Below are 15,437 nucleotides of genomic sequence, written 5' to 3' on the forward strand. Positions count from 1 at the left end.
GTCAGATGTTCCAGTTCATCACAGTACCGGAGTCAGATGTCCAGTTCATCATGGTACCGGAGTCAGATGTCCAGTTCATCACAGTACCGGTGTCAGATGTTCCAGTTCATCACAGTATCGGAGTCAGATGTCCAGTTCATCACAGTACCGGAGTCAGATGTCCAGTTCATCACAGTACCGGAGTCATATGTCCAGTTCATCACAGTACCGGGGTCATATGTCCAGTTCATCACAGTATCGGAGTCAGATGTCCAGTTCATCACAGTACCGGGGTCGCATGTCCAGTTCATCTTGGTACCGGAGTCAGATGTCCAGTTCATCACAGTACCTGAGTCAGATGTTCAGTTCATCTTGGTACCGGAGTCAGATGTCCAGTTCATCACAATACCGGGGTCATATGTCCAGTTCATCACAGTACCGGAGTCAGATGTCCAGTTCATCACAGTACCGGGGTCATATGTCCAGTTCATCACAGTATCGGAGTGAGATGTCCAGTTCATCACAATACCGGAGTGAGATGTCCAGTTCATCACAGTACCGGAGTCATATGTCCAGTTCATCACAGTACCGGGGTCATATGTCCACTTCATCACAGTATCGGAGTCAGATGTCCAGTTCATCACAGTACCGGGGTTGCATGTCCAGTTCATCTTGGTACCGGAGTCAGATGTCCAGTTCATCACAGTACCTGAGTCAGATGTTCAGTTCATCTTGGTACCGGAGTCAGATGTCCAGTTCATCACAATACCGGGGTCATATGTCCAGTTCATCACAGTACCGGAGTCAGATGTCCAGTTCATCACAGTACCGGAGTCAGATGTCCAGTTCATCACAGTACCGGGGTCAGCTGTTCCAGTTCATCATTACATCGGAGTCAGACGTCCAGTTCATCACAGTACCGGGGTCAGATGTCCAGTTCATCACAGTACCGGAGTCAGATGTCCACTTTATCACGGTTCCGGAGTCAGATGTCCAGTTCATCATTGTACCGGAGTCAGACGTCCACTTCATCACAGTACCGGAGTGAGATGTCCAGTTCATTATTGTACCGGAGTCAGATGTTCAGTTCATCATGATACCGGAGTCAGATGTTCCAGTTCATCATTGTACCGGAGTCAGATGTCCAGTTCATCATTGTACCGGAGTCAGATGTCCAGTTCATCATGATACCGGAGTCAGATGTCAAATTCATCATGGTACCGGGGTCATATGTCCAGTTCATCACAGTATCGGAGTCAGATGTCCAGTTCATCACAGTACCGGGGTCATATGTCCAGTTCATCACAGTATCGGAGTGAGATGTCCAGTTCATCACAATACCGGAGTGAGATGTCCAGTTCATCACAGTACCGGAGTCATATGTCCAGTTCATCACAGTACCGGGGTCATATGTCCAGTTCATCACAGTACCGGAGTCAGATGTCCAGTTCATCACAGTACCGGAGTCAGATGTCCAGTTCATCTTGGTACCGGGGTCGCATGTCCAGATCATCTTTGTACCGGAGTCAGATGTCCAGTTCATCTTGGTACCGGAGTCAGATGTCCAGATCATCTTTGTACCGGAGTCAGATGTCCAGTTCATCTTGGTACCGGAGTCAGATGTCCAGTTCATCTTGGTACCGGAGTCAGATGTCCACTTCATCACAGTACCGGAGTCTGATGTCCAGTTCATCTTGGTACCGGAGTCAGATGTCCAGTTCATCTTGGTACCGGAGTCAGATGTCCAGTTCATCTTGGTACCGGAGTCAGATGTCCAGTTAATCTTGGTACCGGAGTCAGATGTTCAGTTAATCATGATACCGTAGTCATATGTCCAGTTCATCACAGTACCGGAGTCAGATGTCCAGTTCATCACAGTACCGGAGTCAGATGTCCAGTTCATCACGGTACCGGAGTCAGATATCCAGTTTATCACAGTACCGGAGTCAGATGTCCAGTTCATCACAGTACCGGAGTCAGATGTCCAGTTCATCACAGTACCGGAGTCAGATGTCCAGTTCATCACAGTACCGGAGTCAGATGTCCAGTTCATCACAGTGCCGGGGTCAGATGTTCCAGTTCATCACAGTACCGGAGTCAGATGTCCAGTTCATCATGGTACCGGAGTCAGATGTCCAGTTCATCACAGTACCGGTGTCAGATGTTCCAGTTCATCACAGTATCGGAGTCAGATGTCCAGTTCATCACAGTACCGGAGTCAGATGTCCAGTTTATCACAGTACCGGAGTCAGATGTCCAGTTCATCACAGTACCAGAGTCAGATGTCCAGTTCATCACAGTACCGGAGTCAGATGTCAAATTCATCACAGTACCAGAGTCAGATGTCCAGTTCATCATGGTACCGGAGTCAGATGTCCAGTTCATCACAGTACCGGAGTCAGATGTCCAGTTCATCACAGTACGGAGTCAGATGTCCAGTTCATCACAGTACCGGAGTCAGACGTCCAGTTCATCACAGTACCGGAGTCAGATGTTCCAGTTCATCTTGGTACCGGGGTCAGATGTCCAGTTCATCATTGTACCGGAGTCAGACGTCCAGTTCATCACAGTACCGGAGTCATATGTTACAGTTCATCATGATACCAGTGTCAGAAGTTTTGGTTCGCAGTGTCGAAGTCAGATGTCCAGCGATCCAAGTACATGTATTCATATCATCTAACAGACGATTTGTCACTGTGATCATGTCATGGTATCAACGTTCTTTTTAGAACGCGTAGTTTTCTGGCTAGGCGATTAGCATTTGTGTTACTATGTTACATACAAATGTATCTAACTACTAACGTAATCTGTATCATATTCATTATTATATATAAATATATATATGTGTTGTTGATCCGAAGGTTTTGAAATTTCCTGTCTTAGTTGTACTATGTTGAATACATCTATATTGTAATATGCATATACACGGACATGCACAAATACCTATGTCTCTAGTCAAACTTACTTCCTTGATTAAAAAATCAGTGTATTCTCAAATAACATGGACACGTAATTTCGTTGATTTTAAAAACAATGAGGTCCCGAAATAGCATCACAATTCCGGATTATCCTGTGTATTAATTGTCCATTGTTGATGACAGGGGGACTTCCGCCCAGTACCCTGGTGATACGCCAGCCATAGATATACTATAAGTAGGCGGAAATATTTCGTGGTGCATAAGTAGGAGATAACGCATTATCACTACGATCCAGCGAAAAGAGAAGAATTAAAAAGTGATATTTTTAGGAATGATATATTCCAGATATATATATACCTACAATCAGGGACATATAACAAGACCCTGCTACAATAGAAATAGATCGGAGACAAAATTATTCCATAGTTTAATCACGCCGCCACGATAAGATTTTTGTGTCATTCGTATTGATATGATGATATTATTTGGCATTCTTTATGTTGTTCGGTCGAGGGAAAGTACGTGTATGTATTCAATCTTCAATTGATGATACTCGTTCAATGTGATTTGTTAAAGGGACCGTGCACGATCAAATACCTGTGTACACACTATCAATGGAATACCTGACCGCGATCTATATACTAGCCAGAAATTGGCAACTTTCCATATTATATTCCTAAGTTCCCGATACAGTTATAACTGGTTCGTACTACCGAGTAGCTGATGTTATGGTATGTACAGTTATTTAAGTGAAAGTGTTCTCTTCTCATACCTGTGGAAACCAGGTAGATATATTTACTCAACTACAAAGGTCGGGCCATTCAGATTAACTATGCCAGTCAGGTCGAACGAACCAGGTGCGAAACTCATACACATACCATTAATATCAAGCGTATACTATGCAATATTTATGACAAAATAGTCACTTCGATCATACGTCAAAACTGTATTTTTTGTGATGGAGTTTCCCGCGTTTGATTATCAAACCACGCCCCCTTTTACTGACCACACGTGGTTTCTGTGACGTCACAGTGTCAATTTTCCACACACACAAAAATTCACAACACAGGTTGACAGCATGGTCTAAGTGTACGAGTGTTTACGTTCAGAAAGAAATGTTGATTTTCGGAAAAATGGATTACGACGAAACTTAAAACATTGACTGACGGCCAACATGTATGCATTAACTTTCTTGGATTTTAATTGTTTATTCCTAATGAAAATAAGTTTAAGAAGAAGACCAGTCCAGCGACGAAGTTTACGGGATTACGGTGTGTTTGACAGTGCCACTCGTTGTTGGCACGGGTAAAACAACAATGTTCTGGAGGGGGACACTTTTTCTTCTTACCTGCATTAGCATACCTTGGTACGGTGTCGAAAGTTCAGGTGAGTATTTTTTGAAATTATTTAACGAAGTTTGTGTATTCACCATGCTAATTTCGCAACAGTCACCTGCTTGAAGTACGCGGTGACTTGATAGGGTGTGTTTCGGATCAGTGGCCGTGATCTTCCTACAATGGGATGGTCGGGAGGTCAGGAATTTGGTCACTCACTTGGAAAAAAGGTACCTATATCTATCAGATTATCAGTACCAGGCATTGAGGGCTTAGAGGTTCAACGATTCTACATGCGGATACAATTTTTGTTTACATTTTGAATATAACGTATTTGAGATAAAGGTTTTTTTTAAATAAATTAAAAAATAAAATAAGATAAAGGATAGCAGCATTAATACATTGTATATACATTTTAATTAGTATACATAAACATATTAAAGATAGATACATAATAGCTACAATGTTGTTATTTGTTACAGGTTAATTAAAGCTACATTGTTACTCTTTTTATATTCAAATATAGCTACAATGTTGTTATTCATTGCAAATGTGGATATACTGTAGTGTACATATATATACATAGTAAAAGAACTTTAATATTTAAACATAATTAACACAAAGGTAGCATTTCAGTTGTAGCTAGGGTGTGCCTTATTAATGTGTTTTTACTAGCTGAAACTCCAGAAATAGTCACATATTATTTTGTAAGTTATACATTGTTATATATACCAGTGGAACAAATTGTGATACACATTTCATATATAATTTTTAGCAGTCACAATATTTAGTTATAAAATATGCAGTCATTTATCAACAAATGTAATTAATTAATGAACATTTGTGTAATTAAATTTGCAAATAAGTAGTTATACAAAAGAAATATTTTTGCAAAATATATACACATTGGCTGATGAAAAAAATCTACACAAGCCCTCTCAGTCCGATGTTTTATAAGCTCAGTGACACATATTGATCTGCATGCTTTAAGTAATAGGCTGTTGTGTTTGTTTTTCTGTATAGAAGTTATATATTGAGGCACAACATGCACTGTCACCGAAGTGGTGATTAGAGAACACTTGTGGGAAGTCTGCTGGTGGGTTAAATGTTTCTACAGGAGTAAACTGTTATATGAATCACTATATTATATTGACATCACTGATTTTAGATACAGATTGTGAATAGTAATCTGAAATATTCAGTAATTTTATATTCATATCAGAGTATATTGTGTCTTTATAGGTAAGCACAGAGATTTGTTCCATGTTGCATTGATACCAGAACATTTTTCCTGTGATAGCTGACACAAAAGTATGTTTTGTCCTGTGTTGACACAAAAGTATATTTTGTCCTGTGATGACACTTGGGTATATTTTGTACTGTGTTGACACTAGAGTATATTTTGTCCTGTGTTGACACTAGAGTATATTTTGTCCTGTGTTGACACTAGGGTATATTTTGTCCTGTGTTGACACTAGGGTATATTTTGTCCTGTGATGACACTAGGGTATACTTTGTCCTGTGTTGACACTAGAGTATATTTTGTCCTGTGTTGACACTAGGGTATATTTTGTCCTGTGATGACACTTGAATATATTTTGTCGTGTGTTGACACCAGGGTATATTTTGTCCTGAGTAAACACTAGTTATATTTTGTCCTGTTTTGAATGTTCAGACAATATATGTCTATATAGTATACACTTTTATGTCATGTGGTAAAATAGAAACAGATAGAAACATTTTTGCAATAAATTATGAACTTAACTCTTATCACAATGGCAAGGTCTATAGAGATAGACTTGTGACTTTTTACCTGTACAATCAGGTGTGTGTTGTAGTACCCACCTTTGGTCACCTGCATGTTTGTTATTTACCTGTTTATTACCTGTTTGTTTCTTATGTTGTATAAACATGTCATAAATCAATAAAAGGAGGAATGGATTCCTAATGAACTGTGTAAATAGGTCACAACTAACCCCCTGTGTTAGCCACATTTACAGCTTTATTTGTACCAAAGAAATTAAAGTTATGCAAGGTAGTGTGTAATTCACTTACCTGTAAATATACCTGTACATTTGTTGGTCTAGGTTACAGTACCAATAACTTGTTCCCTTTGACATTTAATTCTGTAGAATGGTGTTCACATTAAAACAAACATGAAATGAGCATTAAAATGCTTGTTTTTTGAAAAGTATTATAACTTGCCCTCCTGAATTTTACTGTGTTTATTTGTTGAATGGTGTATAATAAGTTTTCTCTGTATATCATATTTTGTAAAGAGAAATAAATAAAGTTGAAAAAACTATTTACAATATTTTGCACAATAGATATTAAAAGTTGAGGCATTTAATTGTTAATTCTATGAAAGACAGAGAAGGATTTAATTGTTATACCCACCAATTACGGTATATAAATATATCTGACAATGCAGTGTATCAATTTTTCTAATTACAAATGTCAGTTTGAATGTCCAAATTCAAATCCATCATTGATAACTACTGATATAGATGAGTTCGGATTGGTACTGAGGCTGTGTGGGCTGACAACATGGGAATGTAATTTGTGTAGGCTGGTAGGATATGGCTGACAACATCAAGCAGGTGCTAGTTTGGACCTTATTAGTGATCATGATCTACTACAAGTCTAGATGCCTGAGGGGCCACATTCACTCAATTAAGAGTTAATAAAGCCAGCTGCTGCTACCATAGAGGACAGAAAAGTGACAAGTATGTTCTATGTCAATATAACATAAAATCATGGCATATTCTATCTTTTCTTCCTAAAAGTAAAAGAAAGTTTTTTTTAATGTTTCTTTTTAAGGAATATGTTGATAGGTCAATCATTTCATACCATTTTTTATTACTATGCCATCCTAAAAATTCATCAAACGCCAGTTTTCACCTCGCCCATCCTCAAAAAATACTAATTTCAATATTTTTAATGCACTGAGGAAGATGACAGCATGCTAGTACAAAATGAGCCAGTGTTATTTTGACATCAGTAGGTGGTGGCCAGATCTGGTGTATTTCATCCACACAAACAATAATGGCCATCTTTGATGATAAAATTGCTCCCATCTATCTCCTGGACCAATGTAAGTTAGCGTCAAGTGACTTGTTAGCTTGATAAGTACACTTTAGCAACTTCAGTGAGAAAGTTCATACAAGGTAATTGGTTTTCTTTTTTTTTCAAAATCAATTAAGCTTTGAATTGGAACCAAGACTGATCTTTTTAATGCAATGAAAGAGATATATTGTATATGAAAATATATGTGAAAATATATAATAGTTTCTGTTAAGCTGACTGATCTTGGTTATATTGGCCTGAATAATGTGTTGTCCTATAACATACCCTGTTTCTGGTTGTCACAGGGTTAGGCTGTCTTTTATATTCATGTGGTACTATTCCTCAAAAGGGTTGTAATAGTTAGATATAGCCTTACCTGTAGACTTTCTCTAACCACAAACACAAATCTTGTGGTTTTTCTGGTCAACACAGCTTGTGTGGTTGATCTGTGTCTAGGTCTTCACAACTTAAGGGTGTTGCACTGTACATATGTTCCCTGAAATACATCAGCTAAGGCTAGATAAAGTATGACAATTTTGTAAAGACTTGCCCGGATAAATTCAATTTAGTATCAAACTTATTCAAGTGAATAAAATTATAAAGCTCAATTTTATTTATGATTTCATTATTCTGGAGACACTGGGGCCAGACCAGATGGAAAACTCAATATAACCTCATATGCATCGTGATTAGCTAAAGTTATACCTATTTAACATGATTACATATATAGGTTTGATGTTCTATCATCAGAAATTAATCATTGACTTTTCTTTCGTCTATGTAATCTGTAAATGTAAATTTATTGCATTCCCTACAGGTTATTTTACATAAAGATTTCTTAATTAACCGAATTGTATTTCTTTTTAATAAGCACATAATTTGGACGCACAAGTTTGATATATATAGTTTGTATATATATACTACATGACCCAGATCATTAAAAATATAGTTCTTTGATAACAAACTTGTGAATGTCTGATAATATTTATGATTATTTAAACTTGTCCCTGAAGGAGACAGATCTGGGATAGGCCAAATGACTTTTTGATTACTTCAACCCTGTATGGGGTTAGGGTCCAGGTCAGGGGTCACCATAAAACCTTTGACCAACTCAACTGACCATCTGATTTTAATTAGTACTTGGTGCTATTTTATGGCCAATTTGAATTGATCAAATGGACTGTCCAGAGTTATTATACATACATGTCACACCTGTTGCTGGTGACCTTGGTGCTGTAATGTTAACCTTGGTAGGTAATAAAAATGTTTTACCCAGGTATGACATTCATCACACTTACATGGTATTTTTGATGGATAACCCCTAAATTAAATTTATGTCCAGTCATACAATGGACCCTACAGGTCACCTGCTTACATTCACCTGTCTATAAATTACAGGTAATATTTCCTGTACATTCAGTCAATCAATACTATGTCTATAAGGTGTCCCTTAGGTGACCTTTACAGTGCTGTAAGATCTGATAAATGTTCTAATAAGATACAGATTCAGCACCCAGGGCTCACTTGTCTCAAAAGCTTGTTTATTTCTAATTACAATTTACCTGATTTACCTGATACAGGTAAACATGACCCTATACCTGGTATATATACACACATAATATCAGAAGTAGGGCAATGAAATACCAAACTTTGATGACAAAAGTCGTATCATTGTGAAGTATAGTTCTACTGACTTAAATTCTCTCAAGGAATGCTAGCTATGTGTAATATTGGTGTTCATATTTTCATTAATGTAAACAAAACGTGAAAGATAATTGACTACAATGTTAAGGAGTATATGAGAATGATGAATTACCTGTACTCTCCTCATACATACCTGTAAATTACCTGGTGATATACAATACACTATATGTACCGAGGGAGAATGTGTACAGGGAAATCCATAAAAATTACTGATAATCAGATGTGTAGGGAAATCCCTGATAACAGAAATCAGTATTAGAGATTTCAACCTATTTATTAGCTTTTGGTCTAATTGAAAATGAAGAATTTTGATTGTTCTTCAAGGATTTTCTTTTTAGAACATTTATTTTTCTGAATAAATGATTGCGATGATTAAGCATATATTAAGTCGTCCTCCCCCCCCCCCCCCCCCCCCCCCCCCCCCCCCTGTGATAATACGTAATTAGGAAGATTCTGTTTAGATTACATTCCTGTAAAAGAAATCATATGATCTATGTTTAAACAATACTCTATCTTTACCTATATGTCCTAACAATGATTATTAATAATGGGGGACTATTAATCATTGTCAACTGTTAACAAATTTTCAATTCAAATGTCCTGCTAAGGTCAAGGGTTGTACCAGATTTTGGCATGACAACATCATCTGGAGTTAAAGCAGTAGTGATATATTGCGATTAGCCTGACTTAATTGAGACGGTTGTAATCCTATGACCTCTCAAGGTCAAACTGTTTGGTTGAGAGATGGTGTATGATTACTTAGGTTCATATTGTTTGGAAATGTAAATTTTATCTCATATATACATGTATGTACATTAATAATTAGTTTATGGATAAGTTAACTTATTTGACCTAATTAATTCACCTGCCCATATAAGGTAGTCTCCAACTTTTTTGGGGAAGAAGATATAGGACATGCTTAACTAGACCCCCATGAAAGTTATTGTAAGTTGATCTTCCAATACAATATCTTGTCTAAATATTAAAATGACCCTGATGTTTTGTCAATGCAGAAGGCACTAATTATTAGATTATTAGCATTATTAAGGTATTTTGTATTGAACTAGGTTTGTATATATGTAACAATATTTGTTATACAAAATTATGAACTATTTTTGTGCAGTTGTATTTTAATAAGGTACTAATATATATAATTCATTATTATGATAAATGTTGATGAAATCAGGAAAAATGATTTCAGGTCTGTTTCAAAAATAATTTTATATTAAATGTTTCTGTAAACGACTAGGGTATCGCGATCGCATATCCTTGTACTACATGTACAGGTACGGCTAGGGTATCTTTGTACTACAGGTACGGCTAGGGTATCCTTGTACTACAGGTACGGCTAGGGTATCTTTGTACTACAGGTACGGCTAGGGTATCTTTGTACTACAGGTACGACTAGGTTATCTTTGTACTACAGGTAAGACTAGGTTATCTTTGTACTACAGGTACAGCTAGGGTATCATTGTACTACAGGTACGACTAGGGTATTGTACTACAGGTACGGCTAGGGTATCTTTGTACTACAGGTACGACTAGGGTATCCTTGTACTACAGGTAGGGCTAGGGTATCTTTGTACTACAAGTACGGCTAGGGTATCTTTGTACTACAGGTATGGCTAGGGTATCCTTGTACTACAGGTATGACTAGGGTATCATTGTACTACAGGTACGGCTAGGGTATCTTTGTACTACAGGTATCGCTAGCTGAATATCTTTGTACTACAGCTATCGCTAGCTGAATATCTTTGTACTACAGGTATCGCTAGCTGAATATCTTTGTACTACAGGTATCGCTAGCTGAATATCTTTGTACTACAGGTATCGCTAGCTGAATATCTTTGTACTACAGGTACGGCTAGAGTATCTTTGTACTAAACAGGTACGACTAGGGTATCATTGTACTACAGGTACGACTAGGGTATCTTTGTACTACAGGTACGACTAGGGTATCTTTGTACTACATGTATCGCTAGCTGAATATCTTTGTACTACAGGTACGACTAGGTTATCTTTGTACTACAGGTAAGACTAGGGTATCATTGTACTACAGGTACGACTAGGGTATCCTTGTACTACAGGTATGACTAGGGTATCCTTGTACTACAGGTATGACTAGGGTATCTTTGTACTACAGGTACGACTAGGGTATCTTTGTACTACAGGTACGACTAGGTTATCTTTGTACTACAGGTACGGCTAGGGTATCTTTGTACTACAGGTACGACTAGGGTATCATTGTACTACAGGTACGACTAGGGTATCATTGTACTACAAGTACGGCTAGGGTATCTTTGTACTACAGGTATGGCTAGGGTATCCTTGTACTACAGGTATGACTAGGGTATCATTGTACTACAGGTACGGCTAGGGTATCTTTGTACTACAGGTATCGCTAGCTGAATATCTTTGTACTACAGCTATCGCTAGCTGAATATCTTTGTACTACAGGTATCGCTAGCTGAATATCTTTGTACTACAGGTATCGCTAGCTGAATATCTTTGTACTACAGGTATCGCTAGCTGAATATCTTTGTACTACAGGTACGGCTAGAGTATCTTTGTACTAAACAGGTACGACTAGGGTATCATTGTACTACAGGTACGACTAGGGTATCTTTGTACTACAGGTACGACTAGGGTATCTTTGTACTACATGTATCGCTAGCTGAATATCTTTGTACTACAGGTACGACTAGGTTATCTTTGTACTACAGGTAAGACTAGGGTATCATTGTACTACAGGTACGACTAGGGTATCCTTGTACTACAGGTATGACTAGGGTATCCTTGTACTACAGGTATGACTAGGGTATCTTTGTACTACAGGTACGACTAGGGTATCTTTGTACTACAGGTACGACTAGGTTATCTTTGTACTACAGGTACGGCTAGGGTATCATTGTACTACAGGTACGACTAGGGTATCATTGTACTACAGGTACGACTAGGGTATCATTGTACTACAGGTACGGCTAGGGTATCATTGTACTACAGGTACGACTAGGGTATCATTGTACTACAGGTATGACTAGGGTATCATTGTACTACAGGTACGACTAGGGTATCATTGTACTACAGGTATGACTAGGGTATCATTGTACTACAGGTACGACTAGGGTATCTTTGTACTACAGGTATGACTAGGGTATCTTTGTACTACAGGTACGACTAGGGTATCTTTATACTACAGGTATGGCTAGGGTATCATTGTACTACAGGTATGGCTAGGGTATCATTGTACTACAGGTACGACTAGGGTATCATTGTACTACAGGTATGACTAGGGTATCATTGTACTACAGGTACGACTAGGGTATCATTGTACTACAGGTATGATTAGGGTATCATTGTACTACAGGTACGACTAGGGTATCTTTGTACTACAGGTATGACTAGGGTATCTTTGTACTACAGGTACGACTAGGGTATCTTTGTACTACAGGTACGACTAGGGTATCTTTATACTACAGGTATGGCTAGGGTATCATTGTACTACAGGTATGACTAGGGTATCATTGTACTACAGGTACGACTAGGGCATCTTTGTACTACAGGTATGGCTAGCTGAATATCTTTTTACTACAGGTACGACTAGGGCATCTTTGTACTACAGGTATGGCTAGCTGAATATCTTTTTACTACAGATATGGCTAGGGTATCGTTATACTACCAGTGCCAGCTATATATAGCTAATCAGGCCACTCTAAGACACTATCGGAGTATCAGGATGAGGGATTTTCTGAATCGGCTATATCAAACGGGGTAAGGAAGATAGCTTAGGTAGATAGCTTTGACAGCCCGGTTGGCAGAGTTGGTATCACAATCAAAACAAAATGACGACACTATCGCACAATTTATCAATCGGATCCATGTCTATTCGGAAACAGGAAGACGACCGAGACACAAACGATGCGAATCCCATTAGAGTTGACGCCACGGTGATAGAATGTCTCCAGCTATTTTAATAGGTGTCACATGACTACTTTTTTCAAAATTTCAACGGCATTAATCTTTTTCTGAACGCCTGTGAATGAGTTCATCATTAGTTTTTACTGTGTGCATTCAACTATGTTACATTTCATTCGAACACAATAAAAAAATCCCTCATGTTGAATTTGAGAAACATGAGTTTCTGATGAAATATTGGAAAAGTAAAAAAACTTCTGCTCAGCAATCGTTGTATCAAATCAGCTACATGTATAAATCAAACCATAATTGACGTGGAATCAGCACGTCCTGTAATATAATCAATATTTAAATCTTTTAAATATTTTTGTATGATATGGAAATATTTATTAACATCAACACATATTTTTGTATGATATGGAAATACTTTTGCAAATACATAAAAACTTAATGATAATCTGAAAACCAGGTATGGCCAAGTAATGAAATTTGATATCACCAAGTACACTTTCCTCTTTAGAAATTCAAATTTGCTGTTAATGTTACACAAATACTTTAAAAGCGCTTTTTAATCCTGCAATACATCATATGAAATATAAATCTGTCAATCTTTCTTTATCATCAATGTTTTTTTATTCACTTTCTTATCCAGTTGTAACTTTTGCGTAAAAAAACTTTAATGTTCGCTGATTTTATCTACATCAGTGTAAGAAAACACCGGAAAAGTCTTTGAAAATACATTTTATACAAACATCAGATCTATACAATATAATTAAGATAAGTTATGGTCTTTTGTGAAAGTATAGATATGTATCTGCATAAATTTATAGATTTGACTGTGACTTCACACGTAAGGTTTGTGAATCGTCTGTATTCTGTAAATGGTGAAAAAATTAAATTAGAAGTTTGAATTAAACATGAGTGGTTTTGTGGTATATTTTATCATTTTATTGATATATCCCATCAGTTGGCTTTTTTATTACTGGATATTAATATCTCAGCTTATATTAGGGAGGGTACTTTTAGTGAGTTTTACACTCTGAAACGTTTTGAAATTTGTAATTCTATATTTTAACAATTAATGATAAGGTTCAATTAGATTTTCAGGACTTCCCTTCTAAATGTACCCCTAGTATCACTGATGACCAGTCCTAGGAAACAGGATGTAGCTTTATATTCATGATTTACAACTGTAGGATTATATCCTCATTAAATTTCTTCTTGAAGGCCCTATACTTGTGTGTCTTTTGAACCCTAGACAAGTGCTACTAGGGTATATGTGACCTAACCAGTACAGATAAACAATTAGCCATAGGACATATTAGCTTTAGTGATGGTAAACTGTTACAATAGTCAGACATTTACTCCAATAAATCAAAGATAACTATATTGATGGCCACCTCTAAACAACTTAAATGTTGTCTTTGGACACTTTAAGTGGATCACACATTACCAACATTAACCAATACTGTTATGATGTGTGCTGAAGCCTTTGGATGTCAAATAAATGACTTCTATCAAAGTAGACAAGCTCATGTTTATGTATTTATACTACAAACATGTATATATTTACATGTTTCCATTTCATTTAAAAAAAAATTGAAACCTTATTCTGTAAATTGGACAGGTGCCTTATTGGGTGTGCTGACGTACACTGGTTGATATATCTGTAGTAGGCGTGTGTTTATGAAATATGAACCTGAAAATTAATCTAATATCCAAATTAAGTGCTTAAAGGAACAGCTTGAAGATAATGTCCTGAGGTATGTAGAAAATGAAAATATTATATTCCACAAATAGGCTGACCACGGTACTGATAATTTAAAATGATGGTGTAAAAATAGAAAGATGAGCCCCTAGTGTCTATTGTAAACCAGCAGTGTCCTGTGGAAACATAATTAACTGATTAATTGGAATCTTTGTTGGTAATGGCAGTTAAACTGTCGTGGTAACAATATGACACTGTCATGGTTGCCTTGTGGGCTTGTTGGTGTATTGATTTAAACACTGACCTTACCAGGGACATGGGTTTTCTCACCCTTTGTGTGTCTGTACAAACAAGGCAGCAGGTGTGTGGAAGCTCCAACAGTAACCAAGGACAGCCAAGGGTCCAGTAAGGCTAGCAATGATGGTCATTGGGTGGTCAAATCTGACACCTGACCAATCAGCACCCTGCTCCTTATCCTCGGTCACATGTACACAGCTGCTGAAGGGTACTGATTACATGATTATAATTAAAGGTTTCATTTCACAGTAGATAATGGCTGACAATGTGACCTTGGGGACAGTTGTGTCCCTTGGTTTAGACAATGGTCTGACATATGTCGCCAGCACTGTCACCTGCTAGGTTTATTTGATGTAGTGTTATCTGATAATCATGAAGGATCATCTCATTTCATTAAACACATAGAATCTGTTCCATAAATAGATATTTACCAAAAAAGGTTCTTTGTAATAGAGGATCAAGCACATGCAAATGAGAACGGTTTAATTCAAGGGTTATTACTGCAACAAAGCAAGG

At 37.4% G+C, this 15,437-nt stretch overlaps 1 protein-coding gene across 1 annotated transcript in view; it reads left to right on the forward strand.

Moving 5' to 3' along the window:
• The first annotated feature begins 3,652 nt into the window (after positions 1-3,652).
• The window catches only part of LOC117327921, an 86,102-nt gene continuing 74,317 nt past the window's right edge, over positions 3,653-15,437 (forward strand). Inside the window, exon 1 of the mRNA XM_033885166.1 lies at positions 3,653-4,283. Coding sequence (XP_033741057.1) covers positions 4,214-4,283 — 70 coding nt within the window. The 5' untranslated portion in view covers positions 3,653-4,213. The remainder of the gene's footprint in view (positions 4,284-15,437) is intronic.

This window comes from Pecten maximus, chromosome 5, assembly GCF_902652985.1.
Source record: "Pecten maximus chromosome 5, xPecMax1.1, whole genome shotgun sequence".
Lineage (NCBI taxonomy): Eukaryota > Metazoa > Mollusca > Bivalvia > Pectinida > Pectinidae > Pecten > Pecten maximus.